We start from the raw sequence: 25,231 nt of genomic DNA, 5'->3' as shown, positions 1-25,231 counted from the left end.
GCCCAGGGGCACCCACCTTCCTGTAAGGCAGAGACGGTGGGCAGGGGTTAACTCACTGTGCCCCTCTGCCATTCCAGCCACAGCTTCTGCTTTGTCACAGCAGGGGACAGCCAGGCTAAAGCTCAACGGCAGCACAAAGGGGACCCTGCACACAGGCAGCATCCGACGTTTTGTGAAGGATGTGTAGGTGCACGGGGGCGGACTGGAGTAGCATACACAATTTTCCTTTAAATTGGTACAAAAAGGGTCGTCGTTTTTCTCTCCTGTAACATTTGCAAACTTCCTTTAAGATGTAACAGATTAAAGAAATGCAGTAATACGGAAATTTGAGACCCAAAAATCATTAACAAGAACACAAAGGTGCACACATTCCTTTCTGGTTCCAGATGACCTGCAGTTCAGAAGAGGGGAGCCTGACCTGGCCTGAGGGTTTTATTCCAAGTAACTGTTAAAAACTGTTTTAACCAAGAGATTTGAGGCTCATCATTAAGCCTATGTTTTACAGACAACACAGGGCATTCAAAGCTCTCAACTGGTGACAGCTCAGTAGTTCAGAGCAGAGGTTCCTCCCATGAAAGAGATGCAAATGACCACTCTAATTAATATATTAGCAATTCTATTAAGTCATCTATACCTAGCAATAAAACTTGCAAGAAACGTAAATGATTACAACACAACTTTTTCCTAAGGAGCCAGGTGTTCTGGAGTCAGTGGATTCTTGACGTTGCAACACACTTGTTCATAGCCGGGTTAAAAGTTCGTGAGCAATGAAGTGTTCAGCATCCCGTCTGTAAAGCACCCTGTCCCTGGCAGGCACCTCACAGAAGCCCTGCCAAGACGAAACGCCATGTAAGCGTTACCAGCACAGCACCAGAAGGGAATCCGAGATCACTGTTTTAAACTTTTTATTTTTTTAACCTTAGAAGTCGAGGCCATAAACCACATACACTACACAGCATAGATTATCTCAGCCCACAGGTAAATACAAAGCAAGCTGTATATTGAAAATTATAATTTAGCAGCAGTTCTGCACAAGCAGTGATGTAATAACAGCTACTGCACATTTGGAAAGACTCATCAACGTTTTGCTTATTATATCCAAAAAGACACTCCCTGCTCCAAGAAAAGGAGGCATTAACAGCATGACAGACTTACAAAAGCTTCATTGCAAGTCACCAGATGTGACTTTTTCATCTTGTCTTTTTTGCTTTCACTTCAAGGATTCTTTACAGGATATAAAGGCAGACTTTACAAGCGCACCACCACCTGTTGAAAGAGCATCTTCAAATGGCATTTCAGCACACATTTTTTAATAAAAACACACTAGAAAAATTTATGTAAGACACCATGTCAGTAGAACAGTACATCCTTCGCTAGAAGGCTGCTTATATCTAATTATGGTAATCCAGGCCATCCCCTCCCTAAGTGCCATTCTGTTTGTATTTATCTTCCTTGAAAGAGAGGAGAGATAATGCAGAACAGAATCTTTCTCCATCCATTACCACCACCTTCTTGAGCTGGATTGCTGGGGGCAATGAGAGATTTAGAAGCACTTCTCCATCTTCAGAACTTAACAGCCTAATTTAACACCTCAGTTCCTGCTGGAACTGTTGTCTGCAGCATTAAACAAGATACAGTGAATACACACACCTCCAGGTTATGTATGAGGAGATGCAATTTCAGCATAAGCTGCCCAAATCACCCAAAGTAACTTTGCTTTAGCCGTCTCGAGCTCAAAAGAAGCAAGGCCGTGGCATCAGAAGCTTCAGTTCCGTTCCTACACTCCTGTTCACAGTCCCAGGTACTTAACTGTGTGGCGAGTCTCACTGCATCTGCCACTGGTACCCTCATCTGCTCCTTAAAACTAGCAGCGATAAGCCTCAATAGAGAGACATGCCAGCATAAAAATTCCTCAGAGGCAGGCTTAGCAACTCAGTAACCCACTATGTTACTACTAAGTATGAACAGGTTTCTGAGAGGAGCGGTGAAACACAAACACAAAGATGGGAGCTGGCCTCTCCCTACACCGAGCTGGAGAGATTAAAATCAGAACACCACTGCCTTCCTGGCCCTCCCTCTGAGCCTTCCTAATGCTCAAAGTTAACAGTGGAAATGTTTGTTTTAATGCAAATGCAAGTGTGGTTATTGTAGCCTAAATGCAGTCAGCCACACTGCTCCCAAGACACACACACGAGAACCTGTGTTCTCAGAAGTGCCATCCCCTAGGAGCGGTATGACCCTGTGGCACTGCAACACAACATTATTTCTTCCTGAGCCGTGGGAGAGTTCGGCTTCAGCTCATATAGGAAATGGGGGGAACGTGCAGATAAGGGCAACTGTTGCCCTCAAAGTACAGCAGGTGAAACATCAACCCAACAGAAAGCGGAACAGGCTCTAATCTACAATCTCAGCCACATCAACTCCTCTTGGCTGAAGGCACTAATAAATTTAGGCAGGAACGGGTGTGGGAGCATGCGTGCATGCACGTGCACACAAGCATAGCAATGCCCTGGCAGCAGCACACGCTGTGTGCCATGGAAGCATTTTTGCAGGGTTACAGAATTACCCAGGTGAGCTCTTTATTCCCATTCTTCCATTTTTATTCAGCAGAAGTCATGCATTTAGAGAATACATAAAATTTGATTAATTAGCTTAAGATGTTTAACTAAAGAGAACAATCCAGAAGAGATTAAATTTCAGCTAAATGTAGCTTCTTGCAGTTGATGAGCCTCTTTTATAGCACTGTATATATTGTATCCATTCCTGGCAGCAATCACTAAACAGGAAACAGAGAAGTTGAAAGTCTCAGAATTGTGCATTCGTAATTAGATGAGACATTTCCTTCTAATGTGAAACAGAAGTAACAAAGCAACACAAGAACAATCTCCTTTGTGCTGCACACAGATTACATCATTATTCATATTAATTCCTTGCACATTATTCCTTTTGTGTCCTGCACTGATCAAGCATTTTCCCTTTTCATAAAAGCCTCAGGACAGTTTCATAAAGGGTTAAAGCTTAAAAAGGAGGTTAAAAAAAAACCCATCTTTGTTAAAGGATCCAGCAGTGCAAACGAAACTGAAAGACTCAGTACATACACGACGGCCCGTAACAGCTAAAAACTAAGCCGTCAGCCTAGATGAAAAGTTGAAAACCATAGTTAGAGGCATTTTAGTAAGCGCTTAACGTTTCCACTCAAAAAAAATCAGTTGCAAAATGCATGTTGAAAGCGAGAGTAAGTTTTAGTGATTCAAGGATGCTGAAAGCCATAATGCTGTAAAAAAAAAAAGGGCAGATGTTCCAGGAATACTATGATATTCTGCAATTCCTTTTGAAGTTAAAAAAAGGGAAAAATTAAAAAGCCACACCAAAAATAACCCTGCTCCTTTTCAAGTCACTTGCTTCTCAAAATAGCCTACACTATTAAAAAAAAAAATATATAAAAGCTCAAGGCTGCCAGATGAGAGGAAGCGAGGGAAGACAGCCGCAACCACGCGGTCCATGGCCACGCTCCCAGTACAGCCCAGTACAGCCCGGGGCTGGCGTGCCGGGGCAGGCGTGGGAGAGGCCGTGCGGCGTGCGCAGCCATCACGCGCAGGCACAGCTCTGCCTCCGCACGAACCGCCGCCGCCGTCCGCCTGTTACCAAGCGAGCGCAGCCAATCGCCGTCCCCAGCGAGCACAAGATGGCCTTTGAACTCCCCACCAGCAACTTCCTGCTGTTTTTAGAGTACACACAGTGCAATGCAGTATGTCTGTCAGCTATGCGGCACAAAGGAACAGCCATTTTGTGACTGAACTGGACCCGCACCAAAATGCCAGGCGGTGCAGCCTTCCCCTCTCCTTTCACCGGGAATCGGGGCTTCCTGAGCCCTACTGAAACGAGAAGGGGATGCCCTCTGCTTTCATCGGCAGCCAGGGACGGCAAATTTTGTTTAATGTCTTCATTTCCCTCCTCCCCCCCCACCAAATCCTCTTTCGTATGTAACTACATCTTCATAAAATGGCTGCCACGTAAAACAAGGGTGTTCTGCTCTGTGAAGGCTGCAGCATACACTGCAAAGCACTCTGCCTCTGTGAGGTGGCCGCTGAGCAAAAAAAAAAAAAAACACCCGCCATTTCAAACCTTAGACTTCCAGCTCTCTGAACAGAAAACAGGCTGAAATCTAACCCACCACAACCTTCCTCCCCCTCCCCTCACCCCAAAATGATGGTTTAGTGCTACAGAAGCCAAGAGCTGGACACAGCTGCAAGGGCTTGTTCAACCCTGCAGCTTCTGTAGCAGAAACCATTCCCACACTGGGGTATTCATGAGGTCCAAGAGCAACTGCAGCATCTGCAGGCTGGGGGCAACTAGAGGAACAACGTATCCACCGTGTGTTACTTGCTATCCCCATCAAAACTCAATCCTGGACTTTGGGGGACCCCAGCCTGCCTCTCACCTCTGAGGTACACATTAGGGTTGCATCATGGATATACCCCTCTCACACCACCTGCCTTTCAGAAACGCAGCATAGAAGATGCTAGAAAACACACCAGGATTTTGTTCAATTATTTAATGCAAGTCCCAGATACAGCAGTGGTGGTTATTAGTAACTGCAGCATCCCAAATTTTATCCTAGGTGGAGAAAGTAGCACGAAATCAATCAGCTTCAAGTTTGGCAAGATTTACTGTCAATATACAAAGGCCAGGTGTTGCTGTTCACCTAGGAAGACACCAAGTACACCCCATAGCTTACCAACTGTAAAGACTTAACACCATTTCCCATCCCAAGAATAATCATTTGTTTTGGGACAGTCCTCTGGTATTTTTGTTTATTCAGCATATGCCTTTGCACTTTCTTAGGACTGGAAAGGTAGGAGACAGTTCAAAACATATTCCCCAGTTAGGACATTAAGGTGGTGTGCAGGAATTTCATTTTCTTCTGCTTTAACACCATTCGCTAGTCCTGCATTTTTGCTTCTCCAGCCCAGGTGAATGGCACCAGCCGCCTCTACCTTTTCCACCCGTCCCCATCACCCAGGCCTCCCACCCAGGCTTTATGTAATAGGACTTCATGTATTTCCAGGGATGCCGAGCTGGTCTCACAACCGGGGAGAAAGCTGGCCAGCAGCACGTGAAGCGGAGACATCAGTGCATTTCTGGGCTACAGTAAAGCAAAGTGGTGGCTTTACTTCCTAGAAATCATTTCCCCTACAACTTCAAGTCAACCTCAGGAAGTAAAGCCCATTTTACGACATTCAGCTGACTCACAGCTCAGAAATAAGCTCGACAGGGCTCACTCACAAATATCCTGTGCTCAATTGTTCCCACACTTCAGGTGAGTGGATGTTACCCACAGCAAGTTTATTATGAGGGAAAAAAATTGTGAAGGGGGAGGGTAACCTCACACAACAGGTGTTCCATGTAAATTGATCAATTATGATAAATAACCTTTCAATGAAAACACCAAAAGCACACATGAGAGACTATGCAAATATAATACCCCTAAGGACAAAAAACCCCAAAGGTCTTCTTTCTGTGGAACTACTGCTAGATGTCTCCAGTTTCACCTCCTATTTAGCATAATATTTCTAACACCAATAAAATAACTTTATTTAGATTTCCTGAACAAATTATACCTATTATTGGTCTTGGTGATAACGTGCACTTTGAATAAAAAACCAGAAAGAATTAAATAAGCTGAATCATAAGTATTTTTTTTTAAATCGACTTTTTAAGCAATATTTTGTGTGCACTGTTTACAGTAATATAAAGATAGCATGATTTGAAAGTCTGATGTGTTTTAAACTGATTATAAAGGCTCTGTATAGGTGTTGTAATACTTCAATAGTCCCTGAGGCTAATTTAGTTATAATAATTTCAAATTAAACAAACTTACCCATATCCATTTTAGGATTTAAAATTTGACTGTAATTTTAATACATCCAGAACACCGTCCAAATTTATGCTAGAAGATTACAGCAATTTGATAATATATATATTCCCACAGTATTTCAAGTTTGTGTGTTTAAAGAAGGTTAAATATTGGACATCAAGAATACTATTCAAACACCTGCAAACATCACAGAGCACATGTGATACAACAGACAGTTCAAAATTCTTTTTTATTAATGTTGGTCAAAAATTGCTGAAGACAACACCAGAAAAAATAAACAGGCCACAATTCAATTAAATTTAACAAAATGCAAAACTCAAGTGTATTTACAAACTAGAAAACAAAAAAGCATTTAGTTTAGTTCCCAATTTTTTAAAAAGCCAACCCTTTAAATACAAAATGAGCAATTCAGTAATTATACTTCTGTATTCATAGCAAACAAACATTTCCAGTATTTCATACTTTTCCCACATCAAGGTTAAGTTTATAAAAAAATCTGTAAAGAATCTCATTACTCAACAAAAGTAAATAAAAACACCCTGAGCAAAAATACATTAAACAAACAAGCAAAGCATTTGGAGCCCCTTGTTAACAGTCCCAGTGTATATTTTATGAAACGAAATGCTATCACCAGCAGGAGAAAGTCTGGTTAAATTGTATAAAAATATTCTAAAATACCTAAACAGTATCAAAGTTCTACAAGCTCAAATAAAATTTGAAGCAAGGGGTATCAGACAAACAGGCACTTTCCAGTTTATATTTTAAAATGAGCTTTTTTTCATTCATGTAACTTTTTCTTGTGTCTATTTACTATAATTTACTACTACACCAGGCTTCTGTATGGCCCTCAGTTAAAGTTTAGACTTCTGAGATTCTTCAAAGAAAAATTTGCCTTGTATGTAAAATGGTGCAATGCAGCAATGGCTAAACCGACAAGGTCATTTTTCACAGCACAAAAAACCTAAAAACTGAAATTCAAAAGCTGGAAAAACATAATATAGAGGAAAGGGCTCCCCTGAATAAAGGTACAGTACCTTTTGACTATGACATGGGCCCTTAAGTCACAACACAACTTTCAGAAATTGCTACCAAAAAAATAGGGTGTGGCATGCTAACAATCTCAAGGTCATTTCTTAAAAAGGAAGCAAAATCAGTAAAATGTTTTGTATTAAGCACTGACAGTAACCCAAGGCTGTCAAAGTAAACAGGGTATTCACAGGTTTTTAAAAAAAAAAAAAGAAAGTTGATAGATCATACCTCGATGCATTGCTGTGGACTGAACCCTCCTCTCCTTGGCTTTTGTCCTTATTTCTCATCATCTTTTTATTCTTAAATATTAAGAGGGGGCCAGGGGTGTCTGTTTGCTTTGAAGTCCTGTGCCCAGGTATTTACTGTCAAAAGTTGAAAGAAAGGTAAGGTCCCAGTTCGTTTCACTGGCTTTCATTATCAGGAACAAAGTCCTGACGCTGCAATGATATTGTTATAACAATACACAACACTGATCAACACGGCAAAACGGAGATTTAAAACAAATAATCATTTTTATAAGAAAAATCCGAGAATAAACACAGTAGAGGAGCATCCTGCAAACTTTCCCAAAGTAACACTGGATGCAAATAATCTCTGTATCTTATTGCGTCATCCCAATACAGCTTAAATCGGTCGAAAATCAAAGTACTCAAAACAGCAGAAATCTAAAAATTATTATTATTAATTGCTCACCTACCTGATCCATGCACCGCCGCCAGGACCAAGTCGATATTAGTTTTGGGTAGTGGAAAAACATTAGATCCAAAATATTTAGAGTTATAACGATAAAATACAAATTTCAGAAAATGAAAAAAAATATATATTCTAATCCCAAAAATATGGTGCCGATAAAGCAAAAGAAGCGATAACTGGTACAAAAATGTCCGGGGGAAAAAGCTCATTAGGAGAGCGCACAAAAATGGAGGTACGCCATGGCTTCTAAGCTGGAAAAACAACGACCTGGGCTCTCTCCACGGCTTCTTCTTTCCAGCAAGGCACGAAAAGGGAGCCCTCAAAAGCTGCTTTTCTGCCCGAAAAAGGTCCGCTCAGCCCCCGATTAGTGCCTAGGAGAGGCAAGGGGCTGTGGGGGCCCCCTGAGGCTGCCCGAAAGTTAGGGAAAGTTGCGTAAAGTGTTGGGGAAGGCACGGAGCTGAGCGCGCTCTCTCTAAGGCACAGCCGCCATCTAGAGCTCCTTCCCAGCTCTGAGCTCTGCCTTTGATTGACACTCTCTACATTTACCCCACAACTCAGGTGATGTACCATAGACCCACCCCTTCATTTCTACCAAAAAAAGAGATAGCCTCCACCTAAAGGGTGCCTGCTACCCCCACAGCCCTGGCTTCTTCCAACTACCCCAGCTGAAGGGGCACCTTAACCCCATGTGGCTCAGGCACCCTTTTGAAACCAGAAAGAAATGGAATTTGTGTCTTTTGTTTTAAAGATTTGCTAAATATTTCAGTGCCTGGGCTAAAATTACTTCCTCCCTGGACAGGAAGTGGTGCTGTTACAAGCCATTTTGAAAGAATGGCAGTGGAGCTAACAGCCATGCAGCCAGCAACAACCCACCTTGGGGCTCAGCCCACCCAAGGGGTAGCTATTTTTTTCAATTCAGTGGCAGTATCCCCAGACAATAGGTCCTCCATCCGTCACCCAACACCTGCACTTAAAGCCTGGGACAAGAGCGTCACCCACTCCTAAGAGAGCCCCGCATTGCTGATAACCCCCTCCAGCTCGACAGCGCCTCCCTAGTGGTTTTCCCCAACAGCAAAAATCCAACAGCTACACAATTTTCATCAGTTAGGCGAAGGCACTACTGTAAAATAAGTCTGACACCATTAAAAGGGTTATTTCGAACTCACATTCTTAACCCATTAGTGTTCCTTAATAGATTTTAACACAAAAAGCCAATTTTAAACCCATACAATAGCCAAGCTGTAGAACTGGAAATCAAGCAACATCTCAAATACAACATCCTGGTGTTGGGAGGATGCACCACAGAGGAAATGGAGGAGATCCAAGCATCCCCCAAACCCTTGTATTCTGACTACCAGTTGTCTTCCCACAAGCAACAGACTCAAATTGCAAGGACATCTCGCATATTCATAAGCATCACAACAAGCCAGTGAAATCAGACATTGGGGGACTGCTGGGGGAGAAGGGGGTAATGAGCTAGTTTGGGCTTCTGTGGGGACATCCATGGCACAGCACCCCAACAGCCTGAAAACACTGGCTTCTACCAGTAGAACCAAGATAGTCCCTGTCAACTCCACTCACTTGCCATCCCCATCCTGCAACAACCTATCACCTTTCCCACATCAAGAGGTTTGAGCGCATATGCTCTGTTGCCACAGTCCATTTTAAAGAATTTCAGTTTACCAGTTATTTACAGAAGACCCCTTGCACCTAAACCACAAGAACTAAAAAACACAATGCAAGACCATTCTAATCAACCAACACTAAGTAAATCCACTCATGTGAATAGGGATACCTTTAGGTTGGTCCCAGTATCCAACTCCACCACGTAACACATGGCAAAACCAACCCTGAGCAAGCATGTATCATCAGAAAGCTGGATTGATCACATATGAACAATTCATCACAGTAAAAATGGATATTTACAAGGAAGTCTGAGCAAGCCAAATGGTTAAATACACACAATGGGGTTTTGTTTGGTTTTGTATTTTGTTTGTTTTTAAAAGAGAACACCTAGGTTATCTCAGGACCAGGTCTGTCACCTTGGCCCTCCGGCATAAAACAATTGTCTAACTACGAATTTCAGGTGAAACATACATAAAGGTGGCTACAGTGTAACTATCTGATCCACAAGGAACTTGAAAGGGAATTGTTTCCTGAACATTAGAACCATTTGAAAATTTGTAAAGGTTAATATGTCATCTGTAGCACCAGCAAAAGTAACTCAATTTTTTTCTCATCAAATACATGGTATAGCATCACACAGCTAAGCCTACATTAATTAGCAGTGAAGCAGATTGGACAATTGTACAGAACAATTTTAAGACAGAATAGACTGTTCAGGAAGTACATTATCCAGGAAATCTGGTGAAAAGTTTCTGTACCCATACACAACCAAAGCAGCATACCTCAAAAGTTACACAAAAACATTCAAGTACTCCTTTATTGTCATTTGCCCAGCCTTCAATTAATATAATTTCCATCTTAAAATAACTTCAGAAAGTTCAGCAGAAGTACCCTGACAATAGGCCAAGCACTGAAAAACCCCTAACATTAAGCACCTGAATGAACCAACCAGCAAATAAAAATTCATTGGAAGTCATGGCAAAGTGAAGACAATTTGCAAATGAAAACCACATTTTAAGTCAAGTAGAGCACAAAATTTCACCTTCCCTTTAGTGCTTAGCAGCTACAGTATTTCTCACTTTAATAGTAACCAAAAATGTAACCCACCTCAATATCAAAACAAGAAAAAATATTCAGCCAGAAAGGACAAACACAAAGTGTGAAAGAAACCAAAACCTTTTATTAAGTCACTTTAAAAAAACATTACATTTTCTCCAACAGGGTAGCAACAGATCTCTTACCAAATGAATCTGCCTGTTATGCATGCACAAGCCGAGAGTAAGAGTTTGCCACCCAGTCCTCAAACAGATCCATCATTGGACAGTCACTGACACAGTCCCCTGATTAATTCAAGTGCAAAGTCCATTTTGATAGGATGGTCACAACCCAGATCTTCTCTGGTTTAGTAACACGAGAGTCCATGTTTTAACATCCTTTTCTTGGACAGACATATCACAGCACTCATGCATTAGTCCATTTCCTCAACCTCTCAATCAACAGTGGAACTGCCATCTTGGTGTCTCATTCGTAGACTCCTTTTGAGACTCTTCATCTGATTGGATTCTTTATGGAAAATTAAAAGAAAAATGCTGTTGGAATATAGATCATATCTTTAAACTAGACATTCAACTACTGTACCTTGAAGATAGTTTAAACATATGCTTCAACCCATATTACATATTCCAGAACATCTACTTTTACCATGAACAAACAATGTCAAATCATCAAGTCAAAAATATAAACTTTAACCAAAACTAAAACGAAGTAGGGGAGGAACAATTAGAAGTTCAAGAACCCTTTCAGGCTCCATAAACTCCATCTGAAATTTCTCCATAGTGTTAGAACACTAGAGAAATCAATAGTGGGAAATCTGAGATCATTGCTCTGGCAACCATGTTTGTTGGACAGACCCATCTACTAAAGCTGACACCACTTAGTAGAAAACCAGGTTTATTACAATAAGCCAAATATTTTAACTACTGTCCATGCTCCCTTCTTCAAAGACATAGATCCATCAAAACCAATGAATAGGCATGAAAACTGGTTTCCTATATACAGATGGTGACTGGATTTAAGACATTCCACCACCTTAACCCAGTTTTCCAGTTCATGAAAGACACACAGTGCAACAGCAAGCACACACTTAGAAACAAATGGAATGACTGGCTCAGTTACTGGTGGGAAAGGATGTGTCAGAAGTCAGATGAAAATGGTAACAAGTTACACTAGTTGCCTTTAGCAAGGCCACCATACCACTCCTGATCCATATTCCAACTTTACTTTTCATATACCAGCAACCAAGCCCACAGGTGAGTGACAAACCAAACTGATCAAATGACTTCCACGTGGATAAATACAAACAAAATATCCCCATCTTTACATTTTCTTCCAAGAAAAATAAGCTCATGTACTTAAAAACTATTCCTCCTAATGTGCAAAAATCAAGTACAGGAGGTTACTAAATGTTAAGAACATCATTTTAAAACCAATGCTAGCTGTAGAAGAGACTGACTTAGCAAAAAGGTTTTGAAATGTCTTATGATTTTGAGTATCTGCACTCCAACATCAATTTATTCTTTTGAATGCGTATAACTTTAACCTCATTTTTGTCTGAAAGCCAACTCCACCACTATGTCGTTCCCTTGATAATCCTGGGCAGATTCTCACAAGTGGTGCAGAAATTACCCACAGTACAGCAACAATCAGTGGAGCCATCTAGTGGTCTCTGCCTCATCATTCCAGCTTCCCCATTCTCATTTCAAAATAACCAGTTATGGCAAACCAAACAGCAATGGAACCACTGCAACAAGCCTCAGTCTGACTTTCATAACTGCCCATATGTCCCGTTGTCTGTAGACTTTCTTGTTTTAAATACAATGGAAAAGAAATACAGCACATAAAAGTGGAATGCAGGATCTGGTAATTCACTTTGCATTGTGCAACATGGGTAGCTGTAATAGTATTCAACCACAGGATCTTCACATTTTCAGAACCAGAAACTGAACATTCAAGTTTGCAGAAATTCTTTGTTTCGAGCATGCAATTCATCCTCAGTTAAGACAAGAATTAAATATTTTGGAAGATTAAACTGAATAAACAAATTTTTGGGGTTGTTTACGTCTGGGGGTTTTTTTTTTTAGTTCTAGTCTACTAGCCTAATCTGAAATCCATTTAGCCATTTGAAGATCAATTAAAACTTTGAATAATTTTTAATGCTAATGCCTTAACCAAGGTACCAAACACGAAAAATGAACCACCACAAAGTTGTCCATTATTGTCACAATCAAATATTCAGAAGTACTAACATGAGCACAGCGGAAACGCCATAAATGAGACCGTTTAAATTTCCGTACATTAAGCTTCTTACAATAACTATAAAAATTATTTTATTACCGGCATTAGCTTTCCCCACCTCTCAAAAATGTAATTTAGTTACGTATTAGTCAGCCTTTTCAGTTGGGGTAGCCTTCTGCCTTAGACACTAATGAGATCTGCCAAAAGCAATTTAAGGGCAAGTTTCCCTACTAGGTTCACCTACGTTTGATTGTACCAAAAACTTTGCAAGTAACCCCACCACATTAATTTTAAAATCTCCTCTTGACCTTGTAAAATAATTAGCAGTAAACGGAACTGATGATATATTATAATTAAGAACATGCTACAACAGCCCTTGTTTTGAAAGTTATTCATACATCAAAAGATGCCACAATAATGGCCAAAACATTAATAACAATCTGTACACTTTTTCATGTGAAATCTACATTTGCTTTACAAGATTTCATTTCTTTACTTAAATATTAAGGCACATTTTACTAAGAGGTTTCAATAATGTTGCAGAAATATACTCCTTCACTAAGACCTATGTAGTGATCCTACACTCAAGGTAGCTGTTAAGTAGTCCAGTCTTTTTGCTGGATGACACAAATATTTCATTCCTTCTGTAACATCAGTTAGGCATCATCCCATTTTTCAAGCTTAATTATCTACTATATACTGTATTTGTTTTCAAACACAGTATTTTGGTCATGATAAATAGAAGGACCTGTGTAGTCATGTAATGCTTTCAAAGTTTCCATCAAATCACTGGTAACACATTGACACTCAGTTATTAAGGGACAGAAACCATTTACAACCATGCCTAAAGGTTTAATGCAACAGTTCTGAAACATATGAGTTGAAAAAGTTTCTCTTCAGTTTTTTTGTAATTCCTTATTTGTTGTTCTACCTATTAAGAGACCACATCAATAAGATAAACCTCTTATAGCCAAAACCGCAGCCTCGGCAATTTCACATCTATTGAAACCTTGCATTAAGTATGAGACCGAAGGCCAATAACATGTAAAATATCCATGCATCACTGCAAGTGTATAAGAGACCGATACATTTACAAAATTTTCCAGACTGAAATCTCTCACACTGAGGCTTATACTTAAAAACCAAGGTGACATACTGCTCGTAAAGGGAATTCACTCCAACAGAGGGAGCTGAATGGACAGAATGAGGTTCTGAGCAAACCAAACCTGAAGTTCTACTCTTCAAAGTTCATTAAAGCAATATTTATTCTCAGAGACACATCTCTGGTAACTTTCACCCTAGAGGAAAAAGCAGACATGCCCTTTATTAACATCTCAAGTCCATAATGATGTTCTGTCCAACCTTTAGAAGTAACTAAGTACTCTGGACAGTCCTACGTCTGCTTTTACCACTACTAGATGTACTTCTACTGCTCTGCTTAATGTACAACTCACGCAGCATCAGGTATTTTTAGCTAAGAAAGGTTGTTTGACAGGTTTCTCAGATTTAGAGATTTATTTCAGGTAAGATGTGACTTTATTCACAGATGTACTCTTTTGTGTGTGTTATTTTTAAATAATAAATCTTACTGCATTAAGCAAAGTATGCCAACTTCAATAAAGCTCCTGGTGTTTTCAAGTATTTTCCCCCTTCTATTAAAAAAGTTAAAATCAGCGCTTCAACTCAACATTTCTATGTTAACCAGAGAGGGTAATACTAGATCTCAAGATCCACACATTTCAGTGTTTTTACAAACGCATTTTGAAACTGTTTCTTTAAGCCAATTAAGAGTTTCACATTCACCCCTTTAGGTAAGGACTATAAAACAGAAAAGGATGGAAGAATTACTCAGTGTAACTGAAAAGCCAAATTCCTGCTCAAGAAACCAGATTAGACAACAGCAAATTTACAATGCAATTAGAGAAAACAGAAAAAATGCACATAGAAAGATGTAGGAAACAAAGATTAATATAAAAAGGGAACATGAGTCGCTTGGTTAGAGATTATAACAGATGACTGGGAAAGAGAGCAACAGTGGACAACATAGGAAGAGTTTTGAGGAACAGTTGGAAGGAATAACATTTACTTCTAATACAGCAAGAAATATGCTGTTCTACACACACCTGCAGTGTGAAAATGTTCTGAAAGAACAACATAATAAAACTTACAGAACACAGAGTAGAAGCAATGAAACACTAATCAAAGATCATCAAAAGTGAGCACACGTACTCACAGTAAGAACCGAATTCCTCAGATTTAGTGTCTTCTACTATTTTGCTTCAGGAATGAAAACTCAATGATAAAACTGGTTCAAAATGAAACATACCAAACAAAAAGGAACACAAGGCCATGATAACATGGCCTAGCGAGGTTTGCACCTTACCCCCACATACTCCTTTTTCCTTTCAGAAGAGCTCTACATTAGTCTCGACACCACGTGGGTGGATCAGAAGAAAGCATGGGACTCTGGAGTACAAACAGGGAGCAGCTGCTTTTGTAGCCCGTGAGGCAGCACAGATGGCAGCTGGTGCAAGGTAAGCATGGTTGCTGAAGGTCTCTGCTAACATACATAGACACTGGACAGTTAAAAATCACTATCATCTATCCACTGAAACAAGAGAATATTTGCATCTTGGAACACTTTCTCAAGCTGTCTGCAGTCTAAGGAAGGCATTACTCAATCAGGTAGCATGACATACTGTAAGAACTGCCTCCAAGAAACTGTGCCTTTTAAAGAAAAGCAAGTATTCTGAAGTGTAGTTCTATAATAGAGCTTCCCACTAAAAAAAAAAAAGTAGTTAATTCGTGTACACAAAATGCAATGGATGCCCTAATTAAAAATATAAAGTCCAGGAGTCTGAATTTTAAGCAGAGAAGAAAACAAAAGGACTTAGGGCTTTCCAGAGGCAACTCCCAAGCGAGTCACAGAATGTGCCAGACACAGCAAAAGGTCATCAAGACCAAATTCCTTTTAGTAAAAGAAACTGGAGAAAATCCTATCCTCATATTCATCCAGTATAGAACTGAATGAATTTTTCTACTCAAGCCTGCCAATTCTGGATTTTGACTAAACGGGGAATGATTCCTAAATGAAGTCTACCAGCTAGCAGTTTAATCCAGGAAACCGTATCAGCATTACATCCCATTTTCTGCAAAGCTGAAGCTTTATGAATGAAGAACAGAAACAGAATAATCACAGAACAGACAGTTACTATCTGCTCAAAGACCATCGCTGATCCTGACAGAAGCATAAAAAGACAACACGAGATGCTTGTAAGACAAGTTCTTCCTGCTATGATACTTCCCACACCATTTGTTATCCAAATCGTGTGTAGTACTTCCCTGTAGAGACAGACATTTGTGTACCAAACCCTTCCAAACAAGCAAGTCTATGATTTAGTACTTCTCAATGAAACATGGAGTCAACTCACAGAAGCAGAAGACCAAGGAACTACAATTAGAGACGAAAGCTGTTCTCCAGTTTGATGTTGACAATACTATCCAAGTATAGCTTTATTTCCTAAGAGCACAGCAAGAATGCTCCTGTGGTCCTTCTACCTGATCCTTCTAGAAACACACATGCACACACAGACACACTTTAAGTAACCTCAGAATGTATTCAGCCAAAAGTGTCAGCAAGTTAAACATTATAGCCATGTGTGCTCATATTTTTTTTAAAGCTAAAAAGTAAATGTTATTAGGAATAACAACTTACCAGTGCTTCAATCAAGAGCAGTAATTTTGCTTACAGTGAGTAAATCAATTCCTCAACACATCTGTAGGGAAAATGATATATTAAACACTTGAATTAAAAGAAAATTTAAAAAATAAAGACCAGAGCACTAGCCTGTGACTACTACAAAAGCCCTATCCTAAAAAAAAAAAAAACAGAAACACCCAAAATTCCCAGCAGATCACAGCACATGGTACAAAAGACATTTTTATAAAAAAAACCTGAAGCATCATTAGGCAACCTGTTACCAAAGAACCTGCACAAACCATCCAAGAAATTCAGACCCATTCCTCTACGCAAATCCCTTGAGAAACAAAGCAACAATAACAAAGAAATCCCAACATTTTCTGAAATTTTTGGAAAATATCAATGGGGTACCAAGTGGAAGTATGCTGAAACTAACTGACCTGCCCTTCACCTAAAAATAATCAAAATACTCATTTTACTGAGAGGTGGCATCAGCTAGATGCAGTGGAATTATTTAACACATTAATACAGATCAAGTTATTCAAATTTGGGCCTTGCCCATATATGGAAACCCAACTTTGAAAATGCTTATTGGCAATACAGCTCAATAAACATTTAATCAAAATCACCTTAAGTGATAGTAGGTTTAGTAGGTAGTAGGTAGTAGGTAGTAGGTTTAAAATAAGACCTAAGAATCTAGAATAACTCATGAACCGTTCAGTTTTTACTGTAAATTTCAACTGCGTGAAGTCATCCACTATCATGAGCCATAAAAGTCATCCACCTAACATGTACAAGTGAACTGCCTCTCCTGTGACCTCTCAGAATCTACTTATATTGGAATATAGCCTCAAATACATAAAAATTAATGAACCTGTTCAGTGATATGATACTATGCATTATTTTCTACAATCCTCTAAATTCTCCTCTTCAAACTGATATCTACTCAGATGTGTAGAAGGAAAGCAAGCTGTGATGAACAGAATTGCAATTTCTTTGTTGATGCAAATTACTTGAAATTACTAATATGGAAAAAGATACCTTTAGAAAGGGGAAACGATAAAAAATTATAACAGTGAACTGGCACAAACATGCACAATATCCAAATGAACATGAAATAGAGAGGTTTAAAACATGCATTTAAAATGTGATCCAGCAGCTGCTATTAAATGTAAGCACAAAACTGAAGTACTTCTAAAATGGTGGATGGGCACTTTGTAGAAGAAACAAAACATGGTTGCTGAACTTTCATCACAAAAGGGGCATCTATCAGTCACGCAAAGCAAAGACTGAGCTAGGTAAAGAGGTTTACTTATGCCCTTTAAATCTTCTGCCCTGTATGTAGCATTTCGCTCAAAAAAACCTGCTTAGAAATTATGATTTTATATATAAAGGCTAGGCAAAGTTAATGACTGAAAGATTTTCAACTCACAGTTCTCAGCTGTTTTTAATAATTTACAGCACAGCTAAACATACATCATCTGCATTCAAGTTGGTTCCTGTTTTCTTTAATTCTAGAGTTAGCATCCAGTCATGGTAATTTCACAGAAACTTTAATGAGTATAGCTAATATGGCTTTCTATCACCACAGTGGAACAAGCTTCCTCTACTGCAGAGGTCACTAAGACTCAACCTGAGCACATTCTTCTGAACTCACCACAATTTTGCAAAAGGGATCTAGTATTTGTCTGGGTCGTATCATTTAGTAGTAGTAAGACTTCTCTACTTGGAAGTGAACAAACGAACCGAACAATGAGTTTTGTAAAGACAGCGCCAAGATGTTAATAACGTATTATGTTTCTTTCATACAATCACACAAGTGATCATTTTTCCATCATTATAAAATATACCACTGTATTTTGAGTTTTCTAATTTCAATATCCAGAACACATTCACTCCCAAACTATAGAATGCATCACAAAAGCTGAAGGTTTACGCCAAGAGCCATGAACTATAGAGCCAGCAAATACTAGTTTCAGCTGACAAAAATTAGACTTTCAGATTAACACCTGTATTTCCTATTTAACATTAAATTTATTAAATAAATGTCAAACTAAAAATATTTTAATCAGACTACTCACAGTAATTGCTGTAGCCCCTATGTGATTAAAAAAAATCCATCCCCTACTTAAAAATAAAGATGGATTTATTTTTTGTAGGCAGTCTTATAGTTGTGGTTTATATTTATCTTTAAATTATAGAATGAGATGTCAGAAGTACAGTACAGCCTGCATCACATAAGACATGCCTTGCATCATAGGTCCATGACTTCTTCACCAAAAGGCTGGCACTGCTAGCTCTAAGAATCAGGAAAGCGTATCCCCTTTTACAGCATGAGGTAAGGTCAGATGCTGTAAAGCTATTTAGCCGACATCATATTCTTTCTCAGGATAAATTCAGAAAGTATTTCGGCAAAGATAATATATATATCACCATACCAATGTTTTTCCACATAAGGTGTCAATGCTACAAATCAATTCTATGAGGATACTTAATACGTATCCCAGCTAAAACCATGACAGCTTTGCATCACCACAGAGGAAGAGACTCCTCTACCAAAAGTTACTAAGACTTGACCACAGGGCATTCTTCTGACCCATCAACCCTCATCACTATGCTGTAGGGTGGTCATGAACTTCGAACTTTCATCAAGTCCCCAGTACTGCGCATCTAGCCTAGTGAGGTCTACCTAAACTAAAGATCAAGCTGCCATTTACTAGGTGAAAACGTTGCTCTTAAAAGAGAAGGCAGCTCCAGAGAGGTCACGAAAGTAACAAGACACATTTAAAACTGTTTTTATTGTAATATCTATTCAGCACAAACAGCATAATGACAATATAGGAAATGCATAAGTCCGTTAAGATAGAAGTGCTCAATTTCTTATTCACCATAAAATGCACAGGTCAGTCAAGAGGACTCTGCTCTTGAGCATTCTACTTTTTAATTATTTTTTTCCAAGAACACGTCAATTAAAAGTTGCAGCTTTAAACATTTAAGGATTTAACATTAGGAACACAAGTCTTGAGTTTGACAAGTTCCATCCCATCATTACTATGAGACTTTTATGTGCATCAGGCTAGTCTTGCCTTTATCGTAGTAGACTCTGCAATATCTGCTGACTAAAAACTCGCACGGGATTTCAAATACATTCTGCTGTTCTTGTCAAGGTACCAGATCATTTTTAACACAAACTTCTAATTCTCAAACTTCACATCAGCAATTTACACAACGAAGTTCTAGAACATACCTAACAGCCTTGTTCACTAATTGTGTTTTGTTGCAGGACATCCATGGTGTACAGTACAGGTTTATTATCTATAAATATTATTTTAATTCTGTCTTGCATGTTAGCAGTGACCTACTGCATATAAAGGCTTATTACAACCTAAAGAGACATTTTTAAGAAGCTTATACAAAATTGGTACAACTTCTCTTATATGAACAGGCTGAAGCTTCATCCAAGCCCAAGAGAAGAGCTGCACTTAGGCAGAGGTTCATAAGATCTGTTTAAGTTATCATAATAAATTATGTAATTTTAAAAAACAAATTATCAAGAATATTTTTGAGAATCCTGATACACGTCTTCATGAAGATGCCTTACGCTTTGAGGTCCTGAATATGTATTGAAGTACATTAGCATGGTAAAAGCTGTAAAAAGGAACCAGTTAAGACAGGCAAACAAGATCCCCAACTTTTAATTACACAGTGGTGAAAGCATGACTCAAATATAACATGTTACTCTGTCTCTAAATGCAGAACCTTACAGTGTAAAAAGCAGTAATAATCAAACATTAGAAAGCTCATTTGTTTATACTGCAAGAAGGACAGCAAGATACTTCATAACAACTGGGTGCAGGTTTAGGCTTTTAGAGTAAAATTTACACTGAAAAGAGCATTTCCAAGTTTCTTGTATAAAAAGAATTTACTGGAAAGGAAAAGCTTATGAGTGTCACTTGCTAACGAACCAATACCTTGAACTGAAAGAAAAGCTTTTCTAAAGTTCGATTAGACTGAACGTCCTTAGTAGAGGTGGCAATTCCCAAAAGCACAGCTTTATTTTACAATGTGTTGACATGGTCATTTCAGATTCTTAAAAAACATCTTGTTTATGAGTGACCATAAAAAGCTTAGATGACGTGTAAGGAGACATTAAGGTTACTGTATTTAGTACATACTAGCTGTTTTCAAATCCACTACAATTTGAAAGAAAATGCAACAAGGTGAAACATTGCAGCTTAAACATTCAATGTTTATTCTGAAAAAAATTACTTCCAGGATAATTAGTAAAAAAAACACCACAACACAGTGTAACATACCTGGTATGGACAGTACAGAATTTTGCTCAAGGTCTTTTACCCAACCAGCCATCTGAATCTTTGGAAGTAAGAACAATATCCAGTAATTGCCTTTAAAGAAAAAAAAACAAACAGGTTTGTTTGAAAACAAAAGGTACATATAGATTTTACATACAGTTCTAATGTTCAACGGCTATAAACTTTTTCAAAACACATAAGGTGTCTTACCATTAATAAAAATTTCACCTAGAGTACAAAAATGTAATATTCTATCCTTGTCAAGCATTAGGATTCAGGTCTCCAAAAACAAGAAATAGGACCCAAAAATCTTCTGTATGAATACCTGAAGTACAGGGTTATTTCTCATATACAAATTCTATAACAACCCCAAGCATTAATGCTACAAACTCATTAAGTACAAAAACCAACAGTTTTTGAAGTTAAATGCATGCTTTTGCTGGTGAAATGGGACATACAGAACTTCTGGGTTTATACAAAAATACTGTCATTTCCCACCAAATACAACACATATGTATGTGTATACATATATAATAAAAAAATAAAAAACCCACGTACTAAATAGCCATAGTAAACTAAAATTTATACCGAGTTAGCAGCATAAACATCACATTAAGACAGTCTACCCTATCTGCAAAAAAAGGCTTTTAAGAAATCCAGGTAATTTATAAAACGTGCCCTCTCAAATTTAAAAAAAGAGGGTTTTTTTTCCTGTCTGCACAGTAGCAAAAAGATAAATCCCAAGATCAAAAATAAAATAACAAGGAAATGAACATACTACCACAAGTCGTAACCACTCTTACCTAAGAAAATAAGGTATGAACGATTCTTCTGGAAGCCAGTCAGGAAACAAGGCATTGTTCAGAGAATTCTACCTAAAAAAAAAAAGAAAGTTTGGAAATTTTCAGCATTTTGCTTTAGAAAAGCAGAACAAGTCAGATGCTTGAAATTTATTGATCTTTAGGTAATTATTAAGTTAGGAAAAACTTATGACAGCAGTAACTGTATCTTTAGAACTCAACTCTAAAAATAAAAGTACGGGTGGCTGTACATTCTTGGCTGAAGAAAAACACTGGAGATGAAGAGTGATTGACATAACATTCATGCAAAAATATAGATCATGCATAACTGCAATCTTCTGTCCCCCATTTATTTTGAATGACTTGGAGATCAGAAGTCTAGCAGATTTAAAATTTGTTTTCTTAGGAGTAATTTATCACACTGTACTTCTCAGTCCTTGTACTTTTTTCTTATTAAAGTTGTTACAAGAAGGCTATGCAAAATTAAATAAAACCTCTAGTGAGAGCAGAGTAATTTTAAAATGGTTTCTGTCATCAGCTTCTCTGAATTTTAAATTTTAAGTTACTTGACCTCCCCCAAAAAGATACCTTTTCGCCCTTCAGAACAGTTTTAAAACCTTCAGCTGCTTTAACCTTTAATCAGATCCCAAACTATGCTCTTTAACACAAGGAACATCATATTTGCACTACCTCTAGCCAACTTTCTTGCCTTTTGTGAAAAGGCTTAACATTTTATTTTGCAGCAGTTATATTTATCACCACTACTTCATACTCTAGAAGAAGTCTGGAATAATTCTGTAAATATATGGGTAATTAAAATAATTTAAAGTTACATTAAAAGATATCTAAATATAAATTAAAATTCCTACACCCACAAAAATGCAGAATCATTAAATAAAATACGTAAAGAATTAAGAGCAAGTTATTTTCAGGGACACTTAGCTGGTATTTTATTTTCAGTCACTGAAAGAAGGAAGTCAAAGCTATTTCAAAAATTATCCCCTAATATGTAAAAAAAATAAAAACACACCAGACACCCACCTAAAGCTAGAACTTTCTTTTCAGCAAAGTGTGTATGTCAGAACCTGGTCTAAACTGCAGAACTGTTGCTGGGGTTATAAAACCACCATAATCCAAATCTAAAATAAAGATACCGAACACTTTATATAAAGGTGAAAGAAGTCCAATTGTTGCTGAAACTTGTATTTATATTTCAAAAAAAAAAAAAAAACCCGAACTTTCATTGTTGCAATGACGGATTTGTATTTGCAGAGGAAGTACGGGAAAAAAAATGTATATCTACCTTCAACTGCAATATTTAAAACGTGCACAGAGTTTTATAATCCTGTACAAGCGTACACCAGATAAATCCAACAAATATGGCTATACACAATCTCCAATTGAAACTCAAGTTCTTAATATCTACCTCTTGCTCTACTACAGTTACTTTTTATACACCTGGAATTACGATTTTACCCTTAAATTGGCAATTGCTGAATGCAAGCCAACGCAAAACAAACATGAGGCATTCCATTTAAACTTGCATTTTTAGAAAGTCTTGCAATAGGTGTTGTACGACTTCTAAATTATTAACAATCGAAACAACGATAAAAATGCTACGTAAACAGAAATGACTTCGAGGTCCCTGAAAAATGCACAAACTGAATACTAAATCCAAAACTGACACCCAATTAATGCTTTTTAAATCTTTTAATGTCACACACAAAGCTATTCGTCTCCTTATCACGTAATTCATATTTAAGTAACTACCTTTTCTTCTCGTAGTGTCGTCTAAATCACAACTGTAGTATTTTGCCAACTTTAAACTGTAGACCTGGCATGACCGAGCTTTGTTTTTTTAAAGCTTGTAAGTTTTTGCATTGCCGTTTTAATTGTAAAATCATATTGCACGTAATTCTTACGAGTTTTCTTTAAAGTTCTGCACCTAAAGTGCTGTTTTGCAAGTGAAGTAAAATTTCTATCTATTGTTTCCTTAAAGTACTAAGCTGTCTCATCCGCAGACTGTTTTTTCTTACTGGTTTAGAAAGAGTTAAAAGCCAACACCCCACGAAAAAAACCACCAAGTTTTATTTTTAAGAGAAAAGGACATGGCGTCTTTGTTCTTGCAAACTACGAAAACATCCCCGTCTGAGCAGCAATGGGCAACAAATGCGCTTTAAACAGCTACGGGCTTGGGGCTAAACATTTAACTGATGATGTAGTATAGTCTCTTCGCCTCCCCCCCTCCCTTTACTGCTGCATTGGAGTTGTAAGCTGGTTTGCAGATGCCCCCCTTCCACGCTGCACCGGAGGGGAACAGGTCTGCAGCCCCCCCTCTCCGCTCTGCTGCATCGGGGAACCCGCCTGCAGCTGCCCCCGTCCCCCGCGCTGCACGGGGGGACGGGGCGTGCGGAGCCCCCTCGGTGCTGCAGGAGCGGGGGGGAGGGGGCGCGCTCTGCGGGAGCCCGGCAGCCGAGTGTCACTGGGGCGGCCGCCGAGCCGGGCTCCCTCTGCGGCACCCCTTCTCCCGAACCCGCGGGTCCCCCCTCGCCCGAAAGGGGTCACGGAGACGAGCGGGGGTCCCCGAGGCTCCCCTCAGGAAGCGGCGGCGGGGGGAAGGGAGAGGCAGGCGCCCCCTCCCCCTCCCGGCTCCAAGGACATTTTGTTTTTCCTCCCAAGGACAAAGGACAATGAGACGCGAGGAGACTCAGGCACTTACCCGGCGAAGAGCAGCCCGCTGGCGGGCAACGGGGGCCCCGAGAGCGGGGCGCCGCTCCCTCTGCGACCTGTCCGCGGTGAAGCGCGGCCCCGCGCCCGCCCGGCGAGGGAGAGGCGCGGGCAGGGCTCCGGCGCCCGGCGCCATTACCCCCTCCGCCCGTCGGCAGCCCCGCGCGGCAGCCCGGCTTGCCGCCCCTCCGGCGCCCCGGAACCCTCACAGTGCCGGGCCCCGACTCGGCCCCCGAGACCGGCAGCCGGGGGTGGGGGCCCGCTCGCCGGGCCTCCCCGCTCCGAGCGGCGAAGAGAGCGCCCGGGAGCCCGGCGGCAGCTGCAGCTGCTTCCCCGGCCATCTTGTGCCGTGTGTGTGAGAGAGTCTCTCCCGTCTCCTCTCAACTCCTTCCTCCCCTCCCCCCCCGCACAACATGGCCGCCCGATCGCTACTCACTGCGGCGAGGAAGGGGCGGGCTCGCGCCCCTGCTCCCCTCCCCCCCGCCGCCCCGCCCTCGGCTGCGCGCGCGCGACCCGCGCCGCTCCCCATTGGCCGCGCCGCGCCCTCCCCGCCGGGCCCGAGCGCGCGCACTGCTCCCATTGGCCGCGCCGCGCCCTCCTTCGACCTCCCCACGCCGGGCCCGCGCGCACGGCAGCCGCGGCCTTCTATTGGCCGCGCTCACCCGCCGCCGAGTGTTGGCGAGCGGCGCCAGCCGCTCCCCATTGGCTCCCGCTCGCTTTCTCGCGCCCCCGCCCCGCCAGCCGCGGGCTCGCGCCCCGTCTCTACAGCGTCCCCTCAGCGGAGAGCGGAGTGCCCGCCCCGCCGGCGGCCCCGGGGTCTGAGGTCGCCCCCGCCCCAGCCCCAGCCCCGCCGGGCCGGGGCTCCCCCGCTCCGCCCCGCCGCGCCTCAGCCGTGACCCCACTCGGGCTCAGCGCCGCCCTCTCCTCTAGGCTTCAGAAATCTCCTTATGCCTCAGACCGCCCAAGGCGCCCCTCGCCAGCTTGCACCTACAAGCCGTCACCTCACGGCCTCGTTTGCCATCGCTGCCCTTCCCACAAAAAGGACCTCGGTTCTTACTAGCCCTTGGTAGGCAGCAGTCCGGCCTGGGCCCTGGCCCAGCTCACCTGCTAGCCAGGCCTGGGCACCAGCTCCCCCTCACCACAGACAGTGGTGCCACAAAAAACCTTTGTT

General features: G+C 40.6%; 1 protein-coding gene across 7 annotated transcripts in view; it reads right to left on the bottom strand.

Moving 5' to 3' along the window:
- The window catches only part of CHD2 (chromodomain helicase DNA binding protein 2), a 73,638-nt gene extending 49,233 nt beyond the window's left edge, over positions 1-24,405 (bottom strand). For 2 of the 7 annotated variants that reach the window (XM_075100624.1, XM_075100629.1), the window contains exons 1-5: positions 24,053-24,405; positions 21,337-21,408; positions 20,537-20,626; positions 16,236-16,296; positions 7,136-7,269 (exon numbers count right to left, since the gene is read on the bottom strand). In XM_075100624.1, coding sequence (XP_074956725.1) covers positions 7,136-7,197 — 62 coding nt within the window. In that variant the 5' untranslated portion in view covers positions 7,198-7,269; positions 16,236-16,296; positions 20,537-20,626; positions 21,337-21,408; positions 24,053-24,405. Of the gene's footprint in view, positions 1-7,135; positions 7,270-7,600; positions 8,161-16,235; positions 16,297-20,536; positions 20,627-21,336; positions 21,409-24,052 lie in introns of those variants that run through there. The other 5 variants (XM_075100626.1, XM_075100630.1, XM_075100625.1 and 2 more) reach the window with 4 other exon arrangements.
- Positions 24,406-25,231: the final 826 nt, after the last annotated feature.

The sequence above is a fragment of the Phalacrocorax aristotelis genome, chromosome 7 (genome assembly GCF_949628215.1).
Source record: "Phalacrocorax aristotelis chromosome 7, bGulAri2.1, whole genome shotgun sequence".
NCBI classification, from domain to species: Eukaryota; Metazoa; Chordata; class Aves; order Suliformes; family Phalacrocoracidae; genus Phalacrocorax; species Phalacrocorax aristotelis.
The sequence above is the reverse complement of the archived record's forward strand: the minus strand, read 5'-3'. Positions and strand labels throughout refer to the sequence as shown.